Source organism: Crocuta crocuta, unplaced genomic scaffold (assembly GCF_008692635.1).
Source record: "Crocuta crocuta isolate KB4526 unplaced genomic scaffold, BGI_CrCroc_1.0 scaffold1, whole genome shotgun sequence".
NCBI classification, from domain to species: domain Eukaryota; kingdom Metazoa; phylum Chordata; class Mammalia; order Carnivora; family Hyaenidae; genus Crocuta; species Crocuta crocuta.
Window position 1 is genome coordinate 7,159,023 of NW_027527930.1, and position 13,588 is coordinate 7,172,610.

Here is a 13,588-nt window from a genome sequence, read left to right on the forward strand (position 1 = left end):
CCATTCTTAAACAGTATCTGTCTTAATCTATTTGGGATGCTCTAACAAAAATACCATAATCTGGGTATGGCTTAAACAACACACATTTATTTCTCACAGTTCTGGAATCTGAGGAGTCCAAAATCAAGGCACTGGTAGATTCTGTCTGCTGAGGGTCTGCATTCTGGTTCAGACATAGCCATATTCTCACTGTGTCCTACTTGGCAGGAGGGGAGACAGAGCTTTCTGGGGTCTCTTTTATAAGGACACTAATTTCATTCATGAGGACTCTGTCTTCATTACCTAATCATTTCCCCCAAAGCCCAGTTTCTTCATACCATCCCATTAGGGGTTAGGATTTCTAAATTTGCATGGGGGGGGCGGGCAGAGGAGAAGGGGACATTAACATTCAGTCTCTAGCAATTTCACTTTCACATTGAATTGACTATGTTTTGTGCCCCAGTTTTACTCTGCACCTAGTTTTATACCCTTAACTTGTTATTAAACTTTATTTATGTGACTATCTTCCTTTACAAGCTCCTTGTGGTCAGAGACCATATCGTATTTTGGTTAGTGCAAGAACAAATACATGTGTACGCAATATGTGTATATTAACTGAGCGATGACTGTGTATTCTAGTTAAAAAAATTTGGACTTTATTCTATAAACAACAGGGGACCAATTGAGGATCTTTTTATTATGGTAGTTTATTTTTTATCAATTAAGAGCTGATTTCATACTATTATTTTTTAAAGTCAGTTTATTTATTTTGAGAGAGAGAGCACATGAGCAAGAGAGGGGCAGAGAGAGAGACAGAATCCCAAGCATGCTCCACACTTTGCAGTGAGTCTGATGCAGGGGCTTTGATCTCATGACCAAAACAAGATCATGACTTGAGCTGAAATCAAGAGGCAGATGCTTAACCAATTGAGCCACCCAGGCACCTCTGACTGCATATTATTTTGACCAGAGTAAAGATAGGATTTTAGTATACGTGCTGCCGAAGCGAGCACGTAAAGGTAGGATTTTAAAAGATGAGTTCAGTGATGAAAATATCCTAGAAATTCTAATAAAACATAAACCATTTTTGCTTTACTCCATTATTGCTCTTTTTTGTCTATAAAGGTAATTCCTGTTTATCAAAATTCAAACATGAGAAGTAATGTAAAAAATGAACATTTCCAGCAACCTACAAAATGGCAATATGGTACATCATCTTAATTTTTTCTATACATATTCACATTGTTTATTAATGGTATCATTTTAATCCAAAATGAACTAATGCCAAACATACCGCTTACAATTTTTCCACTTTTTTTCTATTAAAAAATGGCTCTGCTTCATTCATTTGATCAACTGCATAGTTTTTGTGTACCATATGTTAATTATTGTCTCATTGAGAATAATTGCCCTCCTCCCTTTTTTTTCAAGTAACAGAAATTTATTGTTCAAAGTCGTGGAAGCTGGAAGTCTGAGTTCTGGGTGTGCCAGGTCGCAGACTACTTATTATGTTCTTAGGTGGCGGGAGCTGGATTTCCTTTTTAGCTATTAAAGTATTGCTACAAAGAACATCCTAGTATAAAACATTGTGTAACTGCGGGGGTGTTTTTAAAGAGTAAATTCCTAGAAGTAGGAATGCCTGGCTAAAACAAGGGTATGAATATTTTAGGTTGTAATATATTTTGCCAAATTACCACTTTTTTAGGTTACTTTCCCTCTGATAGAATATAAGCAAGTTAATGAATATATCTTTGCCTATCCTAGATAGTTCTATTTTAAAATTTGTATTGGGGTGCCTGGCGGGCATAGTCAGTAGAAGGTGGAACTCGATCTTGGGGTTGTGACTTTGAACCCCACATTGGGTGTGGAGATTCCTTAAAAATAAAATATTTCAAAAGTAATTAAAAATTATTTTATTAAAGTATGCAGAAAAGTATGCATGACAAATAGGTAATCCTCACAACCTGAACACAACTATGTAACCAGCACCCAGATCGAGGAACAGAACATTATCAAGACCCAAAAAGTTCCCTTTGTATTCTCAGTCACTGCCTGTCTGCATGAGTAACCACTATACTGACTTTTAATTAAACAGATTAATTTTACTTGTTTTTTTTAATAAAAATGAAATCATAGAATAGTTGGTACTTTATTTTAATTTTAATCTTAGTCTGATAGGTAAAAATAATCTCATTGCTATTTTAGCTTGTATTTATCTTCATAACAATGGAGATTATCTTTGTGTAGATCTCAGAGCTTTTTAAAAAAGTTAACACTCAAATATTAGCATATTTAGAGCACAAAATAAAATACTGAAAATAAAAACAAAGCAAACCCCCAAACTCTAGGATTATGATCATCTCAATCCAATATTCCTAAAGCCAAATTTCTCTATCAGCATCAAGTAGCCTTCAAATATCCACATTCAACAAATAATTGAAGAGTTTCTAGACATGGAAGATCATAGTTTGACACAAGTCTTTATATACACTAACCATTGATGAAGCTGAGGCTGGAGTTCAAGCCCTGCACGGTACTGGAACTCAGTACTCCATGGGAGATGGGAATCCCAGGTCTAGAACTGGTGCTTAAGGTCTAGGGCTAGTGAAAAGCATAAAATACCTATAAACGATTCCCATTACTAGTATCCGTTATAAATGACCTAGAAAAAATTAACAGAAGATATACAAGACCCAAGTAGAGGAAATTACAGTCATACTAGGGAAAAACTATTTTTGGCCTAAGAGATTCTTTAAGCTTGAAAGTAACAAGCTTCATGTTTTCAAGAGATAGTTACATAGTTTTTCTAATGGTAAAAAACAAAATTGTGGTAGAAGAAAAATCAACCAGTTATTTAATAAAGAGAAAGTTGTATTATTTGTGTTTTGGAAAGTCAATGTAATTGTTACAAAAGTAAATATAGTTTAAGGTAGGAATAATTTTTAAATGTGAGCAGTTAGAGTGAATAAAATCAGAAAGTAAGGCTAGGCTTGGACAGAATATGATATTCTGTCCACAGTATGAAGAAATGCAAATCAGCATTGTAAAGACTTTTAGAAATCCTGCAGTGCAGAAACCTATTTAATTTTGTATAACCTTGTGTTTCCTGCTGGTTTTGGGATCATAAGAAATCTATTAATATCTTCTGGGACACTAGAAATCTGCAGAACATAATTTGTTGGAAAACACTATGTATTTAAACACCACTGATTCAGATACATAGGGTAGGAAAGTGTGAGTGATATGTCATAATATTACTTTTAGAGTCTTAGTAACAGTCATTAAAGAGTGAATAAAAACTTAAAATAGTAACCGTTAGAACTTTACAGAAGCCAAGTATCATGGTTTTAAAAACTATTCTTTATCAGATATTTTCAAATATTTTCATCCAGCTGGTGGCTTATCTTTTCATTCTCTTGAGAGTGTCTTTTGAACAGAAGTGATAAGGTCCAGTTTATTTAGTTTTTCTTTAGGGATTGTGCTCTTAGTATATCTGAGAAGTCTTTGCCTAATTGAAGGTCACTAGGATTTTCTCTTACGCTCTCTTCTAGAAGTTTTATAGTTTTAAGTTTCCAATTCTTTTAATGCAATTTTACATACACAGTTTAGTACTTTTGCTTCAGTGGGCTCATAATTGACATCTAGTTTTACAACTTTTCTTTTTTTCCCCACTGTTTATTAAATCATTGTATTTTCATATCAGTACAGTTAATTGTTTTGAGTAGCTGCATAATATTCCACCAAAACATGTACAATTTATTTAGTTTTTCTTCTCTTGATGGACAGTTTTTTCCAATTTTTTCCCATTGTAAATAATACCCAAAGGTTTTATTTTATTTTATTTTATTTTTATTTATTTATTTTGAGAGAGAGAGTGCACGAGCAGGAGAGGAGCAGAGAGAGAAGGAGAGAAGAATCCCAAGCAGGCTCTGCACTAACAGTGATATCAAGAACCGTAAGATCATGACTTGAGCTGAAATCGAGAGTCCATTGCTTGACCAACTAAACCACTGTTGCTGCCTCCCTGAAGGTTTATTTTAAAATGCAGCTTGAACTTTAATTCCTGTAAATTAATTAAAAGCTTTTATAATAGAAATATTTCATCTTTATAGATTTTGAGGCACACTTAAAACTTAAAATTTTAAGTTTTTATTTATGTAAGTAATCTACACCCAATGTGGGACTCAAACTCATGACCTTGCATGCTCTCCTGACTGAGCCAGCCAGGCACCCCAAAACTTAGTATTTTTGGTATATAATTCTGACTTTCTTCTTCAAATACTTAGTGGAAATATTAGGGTGATGTTATAAACAATTAGTATTTCAAAAAAAGTTTTAAGTAAGTTCCCATCTTCATAACCCTGCTTTCCTCTTGGTTCAAACAGTTGTAAGTGGCATGTTTAGAAAGTTTTGGTTCTACTAATGATTTCTCTTAATTCCTCAACTTACATGACTTATTTAACTTTTCTTTCGCCACTTCTGTTTTTCAAGTCTCTGTGAGAAATCTGTTTCTCACAGTTAAGATTTGTGAAAGACCATTTCCATGACATCTCATTTGTTGATTTTTGTTTTCAAAATTAGATGGTATAAATTTAGGGGGGAACTTCTTGTTTCTTTTTTGTCCTTTTAAGTTCTATTTATGCTACTTCATTTTTCCATGACAGATTCAAAAGCTTTGTGACAGAGTTGCTTCATCTACCTTGCTGGATGATCGAAGAAATGCTGTTCGTGCTCTCAAATCGTTATCTAAGGTTTGTAACGTTTTATCACTTACTAAGTTTATTAAGTTGGATATTACTTATTTTAACAGCATTTTTCTTTTGTACAGAAATACCGCTTGGAAGTGGGTATACAAGCTATGGAACATCTTATCCATGTTTTACAAACAGATCGGTAAGTCTCTTTTTAATGACTTTTCTCCCCAAATTTTCTTGCAATTTTAATTCATTTGTTTTAGAGTCACTATTTTAGAAATGAAATGATTAACTTACTAAGGTTATTAAGTTTTTATTTTCAGTTGTTTCAGTAAATACTTATTGGATACTAAGTGCAAACCATGGTGCTAACCATTAAGACAGAATCTCAGGGGTTGAAATCTTTCCATTATGTGAAAATGGAATGAAGTGCTTCTCATTAAAAGCTGAAGGTTTGGGGTTTGAATTGGGCAATTGGATATTTTGATACTCAATTAGATACACTGTATATATTGTCCTATAATGTAATATACGTATTATGGTATATCACTTATCCAGACTTCCCTTTATGGGGAAAGAAACTGGACTAATAGAATGAGGTTAAATCTGAGCATGTCCTAAGAGAAAAGGTCACTCAGCCTATTTTTATCACTTCCAATTTCTTTTTAAGAGATTTTATTGCATCTTTGGTTTTAATTAACAACTATACATGAATAGCTTTCAAAAATCTTACATCTAGTTAAATATATATTACAACTCAATGGACATTTCTACCATATCAAGATCTATCATAGATATCTCAAATTCAGAATGTTCAAGAGTTAATTTATATCTCATTCTCCTGCTCCTAATCACCACCTCCCACCATCTCATTCAACTGCTTCTGACCCAAGTCTGACCTAGTTGGTAACACCATTAACACCATTCCATTCAAGGAAGAAACTGTAGGATTCATGCGAACTCATCCCTCTCCTTAACCCTTTGCTCATCAGAACCAAAACCCAGCTGGAATCCATGCATTTCTATTTCCTTGTTGATTTTTTTAAAAAACAATTTTTATAGTTTATTTCTTTTTGAGACAGAGAGAGACAGAGCATGAGTGGGGAAGGGGCAGGGAGAAAGAGAGACAGAATCTGAAACAGGCTCCAGGCTCTGAGCTGTCAGCACAAAACCTGATGCAGGGCTCGAACCCAGGAACCGTGAGATCATGACCTGAGCTGAAGTCAGACCTTTAACAGACTCAGCCACCCAGGTGCTCCTTGATTTCCTTTGTTGATTTTTAGTTCTGGCTTAGTATCAATCACTGAAACCATTTTCAGAGACACTGTGTGTGTATGTGTGTGTGTGTATATATATATATATTTTAATGTTTATTTATTTTGAGAGACGGAATATGAGNAGATTAGCAAAACTTAGTGGCTAAAATAATAAATATTTATTATCTCACACTTTCTGTGGATGAGAAATTCAGAAGTGACTTAGCTGGGTGGCTCTGGCTCAGGGTCTCTCATGAGGTTGCAACCAAAATGTCAGCCAGGATGGTAGTCATCCAAAGGCTTGACTGGGAAGATCTGGTTCCAAGATGACTCACCCACTCTGCTGATGGCAGGAGGCTTCACCGCCTCATCATGGTGCTCTCTCTATAAGGCTGCTTCAGCATCCTTATGATATGGTAGCTGGATTCTCCAAGAACAAGCAATTTTAGAGAGAAAGCAAGAAGAATGCCAAAATCCCTTTTGGAACCTAGTCTCAGATGTTGCATACCATCCATTCTACCACATTCTGTTTGTTAGAAGCAATTTAATAAATACAGCATACACTTAAGAGGAGGAAAATTAGGTTCTATCTTTTGAAGGAATCTGTACCAAAGAGTTTTTGGACATAGTTTAAAACAACTACTACCCCCAGGCTGTATTCTTTGCCTCTGATCTTTTTGTCCCTCCATTCAGTCTGTGCATTGTAAGAACTACCTATTTGATGTATAAATCTTTTTTCACTTAATGCATTTCACCACCTCAGTGCAATGTGAAGTCTTCTTTCTTTTCCTTTTTTTAATGTTTATTTTTTTGGGGGGGTTGAAGCAAGCATGAGTGGAAGAGGTACAGAGAGAGGGGGACAGAGGATCTGAAGCGAGCTCTGTACTGACAGTGTTCAAAATCATGAACCGTGAGATCATGACTTGAATCAAAGTTGGACACTTAACTGACTGAGCCACCCAGGCGCCCCTAGTCCAAGTTCCTAAACAAGCAAAGAGTAAATAAACTTTTGAAGGTTTTGGTATTGTCTATCTAATCTCATAGCCTCTTATTCAGTTACATTTAGTAATGCCTACCTGCTTATTCATACCAGTTAGAATCTTTCCTCCTGTCAGACAGTAGAACTCACATTGGCTATCTTTTCAAAGCCAAGGAATTCTAATACATTTGAATAAATGCACTGGGTATATTAGGACTATCTCGTTTTTGTTTTTTTGTTTAAGTTTTATTTATTCTGAGAGGGACAGAGACAGGGCAAGTGGGGTAGGGGGTAGAGAGAGAGAATCCCAAGCAGACTCCATGTTGCCAACACAAAGCCCGATGTGGGGCTTGAACTCACGAAACTGTGAGATCATGACCTGAGCTGAAACCAAGAGTAGGATGCTTAACCTACTGAGCTACCCAGGTGCCCCAAGACTGTTTTTTTGGTTTATTTTTAAGTAGCCCCAACATGGGGCTTGAACTAAAGACCCTGAGATCAAGACCTGAGCTGGGATCAAGAGTCAGACACTTAACTGACTGACCCACCCAGGTGCTCCTGGACTGTTTTATTAACAGCATAGTGAATAACTGTAGTAGACAGAATAATAGCCCCCTGAAGGATGGTCACATCCTAATTGCCACATCCTCTGAATGTTACCTTACAGATAACTTTGCAGAAAGGACTTTGCAGATGTGATTAAATTAAAGACTTTGAGATGGGGAGATTATCAGGTTATCCTGGTGGACCCAGTGTAATCCCAAGGTTTCTTAAAAGTGAAACAGGAAGGCAAATGAGGAGGTCAGAATGAGGTAATAGGAGAAGATCTTAACCTGTGGTTGCTGGCTTCAAAGATGGAGGAACTAGGCTTCTAGAACTGCAAAAGGCATGGGAACGGATTTTCCCCTAGAGTATAGAAGGGAAGGCAGCCCAGCTGAGACCTTGATTTTGGTCCAATGAGACCCATTTCAGACTTCTGAACTGTAAGATAATATATTTGTATTGTTTAAGTTGGTGGTAATTTGTTACAGCATCAATGAAAGTCAAATATAGTAAACTAAAGTTATTTGCTTTATAGTCCAAGTTAGAGAAAATGGAGCTGAGATCAAAAAAACTCAACATAGTGTGATGACTGTGCATATATACAATCTATTTTTCTTTTATATTCCATGTGTCTTTATTCCATGTGCATATTTCCTCATTGAGTCTTAAAAGGTTAGTAATGAAATGACTAACATCTCAGTATGGAAAATAGAATGTTACCTTTCTTTTATTGTCATTTTAAGTGCACAGCAGAAAATAAATGTGTAGATATTAGATATCCTTGATATAAAGGTTAAGAAATTGAGTTTTTAAACCCTAGAGGAGAAAGCAGGAAACAACCTCCTTGACCTCCACCGCAGCAACTTCTTACNGAGTTTTTAAGACATTTGCTGCACGTTTACTATGTGCCAAGCACCATACTTAGAAGAAGGGTGTACCATTAGCCTGTGAGTGGATGCTCATAATTGTATCATGTTAAAGGCTGCTTGTTTTATTCTGCTTTTTAGACAAAAACAAAGCTAAATTTCTATGAGCCTTCTTTTATTTCACTCCTTTTCTTGTGCCAAAATAAATTCCCTTTCCATTTGCCTCTGATACCTATTACCTTCAGTTTCCAAAGTGTTCTGTTATTTTTTTTTTTTAATTTCATGGAATGCATCTCTTTGCACGTCTCATCTTCATTACTGTTGTTTTTTGATGTTTTTATTTTTTGTTTCTTTTTTGTTTTTAAGTAAACTCTACACCCAGCTTGAACTCATAACCCTTGAGATGAAGACTTGCATGCTCTATGGACTGAACCGTCCAGGCACTCCTCTTCTTTACTATTTTATGCTTCTTTTCCTGGCCTTTCCAGCTAACACTCAGAATTCTCCCACTGAATCCTCTTCATCCTTGGCTGCATCACAGAGAGCTCTGTTCCCTTTCTTGACATGGCTTAAACTCTGCATCTGCCTGTGGTTCCACTTCTCTTACAGCCATGTTGACGAAAGACTGCTCATTCTCCTCAGTCCTACATTCTCACAGTTTCCAAACCATGACACCTAGATAGTAATTTTAAAAATTGAGATATAATCTGTATACCTTTAAGTTCACCTTTTCAAAGTATAAATTTCGGTGGATTTAGTATATTCATAGAGCTATGTGACCATCAATTCTCTAAATCCAGAACATTTTCTTTAAAAAAATTTTTTTAATGTTTTATTTATTTCTGAGAGAGAAGGAGACAGAGCATGAGCAGGGGAGGGTCAGAGAGAGAGGGAGACGCAGAACCCGAAACAGGCTCCAGGCTCTGAGCGGTCAGCACAGAGCCTGACGTAGGGCTTGAACCCACAAACCGTGAGATCATGACCTGAGCCAAAGTCGGATGCCTAACCGACTGAGCCACCCAGGTGCCCCTAAACCCAGAACATTTTCTTTTTTTTTTCAAAGATTTTATTTTTAAGTAATCACAACACCCAACATGGGGATTGAATTTACAACCCCGAGATCAAGAATTGCATGCTCCACTGACTCAGCCAGCCAGGCACCCCAAAATCCAGAACACTTACCTCAGAAGCAATCCTATATCCATTAGCCGTCACTCCCCAAACCCTCTTCCCCCCAGTGCCTGACTACCACTAATCTACTTTCTGTGTCTTGAGATTTGACTACTTGGGACATTTCATATAAATGGAATCATACAATATGTGGCTTTTGTGTCTGTCTTCTTTCACCTAGCATATTTCAAGGTTCATTCATGTTGTAACATGTATTAGTATTTCATCCCTTTTTATGTCTGCATAATAGTCCATTGTAGGGATATACCTCATTTTGTTTTCCCATTTGTCAGTTGATGGACATATCGGCTATTTTCATTTATTGGCTGTTATGAATAATTGGCTGCTGTGAATTTTCATGTGCTAGTTTTTGTGTGAACATGTGTTTTATATATAAGCATGCCAGTGTCAGGACATGTGGTTAACTCTTTGAGGAATTGCTAAACTCTTCCACAGAGGATACACCATTTTATATTTCCACCAGCAGTACATGAAGGTTCAGTTGCTCCTCACCAACATTTGTTATTGTCTTTTTTTTTCCTTAACAGCCATTCTCGTGAGTGCAACTTGGTATCTCATTTTGGTTTTGATTTGCATTTCCTTAATGACTAATTATTTTGAACATCTTTCCATGTGCTTATTGACCATTTATATACTTTTTTTGGAGAAATGTATATTCAAATCTTGGCCTGTTTTTCATTGAGTTACTTTTTATTGTTGGATTATTGATATATATATCCTGGCTGTAAGTCCCTTATCAGATATTTGATTTGGATATACCCATTCTTTGAGTTTTCTTTTTACTTTCTTCATAGTGTCCTTTGAAGCACAAAAGTTTTTAATTTTGACAAAGTCCAGTTTATCTGTTTTGTGTTTTCTTGCTTATGCTTATGGTGTCATATCTAGGTAACCATTGCCTAATCCAAAGTTTTAAGAATTTATGCCTATGATTCTTCTAAAGATGTTATAGCTTCAGGTCTTACATTTAGGTCTTTGGTGCCTTTTCTTTTTTTTTTTAATTTTTTTTTTAATGTTTTATTTATGTCTGAGAGAGAGAGACAGCATAAGCAGGGGAGGGTCAGAGAGAGAGGGAGATAAGGAATCCGAAACAGGCTCCAGGCTCTGAGCTGGCTGTCAGCACAGAGCCTGATGCGGGGCTTGAACCCATGAACCGTGAGATCATGACCTGAGCCGAAGTCACTTAACCGACTGAGCCACCCAGGCGCCCCAGGTCTTTGGTGCCTTTTCAGCTAATTTTTGTATATCGTGTGAAGTAGTGGTCCAACTTGATTCTTTTGCATGTGAATACTTAGTTGTACCAGCATAAATTGTTGAAGAAATTGTTCTTTCCCCATTGACTGGTCTTGTCATTCTTGCCTAAAATCAGTTGAAATGAATGTTAGTCTTTATTTCTAGCCTCTTTATTCTGCTGATCTGTATGTCCTTTATGCCAGTGCCACAGTCTTATTTACTGCCATTTTGTGATATGTATTAAAATCAGGAAAAATGAGTTCTTCCATTTTGTTCTTTTCCAAGGTAGTTTTGGATCTATTCAGGATCCTGTACATTCCCATACAAATTTTATGATCAGCTTGTACATTTCTGCAAACATGGCAGTGATTGTGTGAATCTATAAATCAAGTTGGGGTATATTACCACCTTAATAATATTCCTTTTCTATCCATGAACACAGAATATCTTCATTTATTTGAGTCTTGGGTGATTTCTTTCAATAATGTGTTGTAGTTTCCAGTGTACAATTCTTATACAATTTTAGTAAAATTTATTCCAAAGTATTTTAATCTTTTTTTTGTTACTTAAATTGTTTTCTTAATTTCTAATTTTGCTTACTGATTGTTCATTGCTGGTATATAGAAATACCATTTCTATAAATTGATTTTTTTATATTGAGCTTGTATTCTTCAACTTTGCTGAATTTGTTAATTAGGTCTGATACTTTTTTAAAAAATTTATATCCAAGTTAATTAACATATAGTGTAATAATGATTTTAGGAATAGAATTTAGTGATTCATACTCTACATATGACACCCAGTGCTCATCCCAGCAAGTGTCCTCCTTAATGCCCCTTACCCATTTAGCCCATCTCCCGACCCAACACCCCTCCAGCAACCCTCAGTTTGTTTTCTATATTTGACTACCTCCCTGTTTTTAATATTATTTTTCTTCCCATCCCCTACGTGATCTGTTTTGTATCTTAAATTCCACATATGAGTGAAGTCATATGATATTTGTCTTTCTCTGACGGACTTATTTGGCTTAGTATAACACTGTAGTTGCCATCTGTGTTGTTCCAAATGGCCAAGATTTCATTCTTTTTGATCACTGAGTAATATTCCATTGTGTGTGTGTGTGTGTGTGTGTGTGTGTGTGTGTGTGTGTGTGTGTGTGTGTATATATACTGCATCTTCTTTATCCATTCATAGTTCTGATACTTTTGACTTTCCTTAAGATTGTCGGTATATAAGGTCATATCATCTGTGAATATGTGTAGTTTTACTTCTTCCTTTCTAATCTGTCTACCTTTCATTTCCTTTTCTTGCTCAATTGCCCTTTCTAGAACTTCCATTTTGGTGTTGGATAGAGATGGCTAGAGGGAACATCATGATCTTGTTCCTGATCTTAGATGGAAAGCATTCAGTTTTACATATGATGTTCTGGGATTTTCATAGATTCTCTTTAGCATTTTGAGGAAATTTCTTTCTATTCACAGTTCCTTAATACTCTCTTAAAAGATACTTCTCAAAATTTCTCAAAAGCAAAATGATAAATAATATTTTTTATAAATAATAATTTTATTTATTTTTTATTAAAATTTTTTTTTAACATTTATTTATTTTTGAGAGAGAGAGATAGAGTATGAATGGGAGGGGCAGAGAGAGAGGGAGACACAGAATCTGAAGCAGCCTCCAGGCTCTGAGCTGTCAGCACAGAGCCTGACGTGGGGCTCAAACCTACAAGTGGTGAGATCATGACCTGAACTGAAGTCAGACGCTTAACTGACTGAGCCACCCAGGTGCCCCTATAAATAATAATGTTAAAAACTTCATTTGAGATTTACATCCTCTGGTTGTGATCCCTTTTGTCCATCATCTTATCTTTCATTTATCATTTGTAATTACTTCTTCGTATTTATTGAATCTTTGTGACCTGTATCTAACTTTTGCTTTCCACATTAAATGCCATCATCATCCATCATGTTTTCAAAATTTGTCTATCAACAACTATATAATCTTATACTCCCTGATTTTATAAATAGTATTATGTTTGCCATTAGCTTTTTTGTTTTGTGTGTGTTTTTTTTTCAATTACAAACTATAAAGCAGTGAAACAAACTCTAGTAATCCAACTAAGGATCACACTGTTAAGTATATATATCACAACACATGTATGTAAACATAAATACATACCCATAAAATTACCTAGATTGTACTAATTTTGCTAGTTTTAAAGTGTAATTTTGTTTTACAAATTTCCTTATAAGTTGTTTTTAAAATATATAGACACACACAGGAATGGGTATGTATTTTTTGCTAAATAGAGTCAGTACATTAATTTTTATATTTAATTTTTTCTACTGACATTTTATCAAAGGGGTTTAATTTTTTTTAATTTTTTTAAGTTTATTTTGAGAAAGAGAGAGAGAGCGTGTATGCATGCATGCAAGTTGGGGAAGGGCAGAGAGAGAAGGAGAAAGAAAATCTTAAGTGGACTCTAAGCCGTCACCGTGGAGCCAAAGGCAGGACTCAGATTCACCCACTGTGAGATCCTGACATGAGCAGAAGTCAAGAGTCTGACATTTAACTGACTGAACCACCCAGGCACCCCTATCAAGGGTGATTTAATTGCCATGTCATTAAACATTCTTTAAAAATATTTTTTTCATTGCTGCTATATGGATAGATTTTTTTATTATTATTACACATTTAGGTTGCTTCTAATCTTTCACTATTATAAATAAGCCTTTATACATTCTTTGAGTTTGCACTCTGATATTTTCTTAGGTTAGATTTTTTCTTTATTTTTTATAAATGTTATTTATTTTGAAAATGAGTGTGTGGGGGTAGGGCCAGAGAGAGAGG

At 35.5% G+C, this 13,588-nt stretch overlaps 1 protein-coding gene across 2 annotated transcripts in view; it reads left to right on the forward strand.

The window, feature by feature from the left end:
* The window catches only part of USO1 (USO1 vesicle transport factor), an 85,219-nt gene that overhangs the window by 16,485 nt on the left and 55,146 nt on the right, over window positions 1-13,588 (forward strand). For both annotated transcript variants that reach the window (XM_077750398.1, XM_077750407.1), the window contains exons 2-3: window positions 4,644-4,730; window positions 4,808-4,872. In XM_077750398.1, the coding sequence (XP_077606524.1) occupies window positions 4,644-4,730; window positions 4,808-4,872 (152 nt within the window). The remainder of the gene's footprint in view (window positions 1-4,643; window positions 4,731-4,807; window positions 4,873-13,588) is intronic.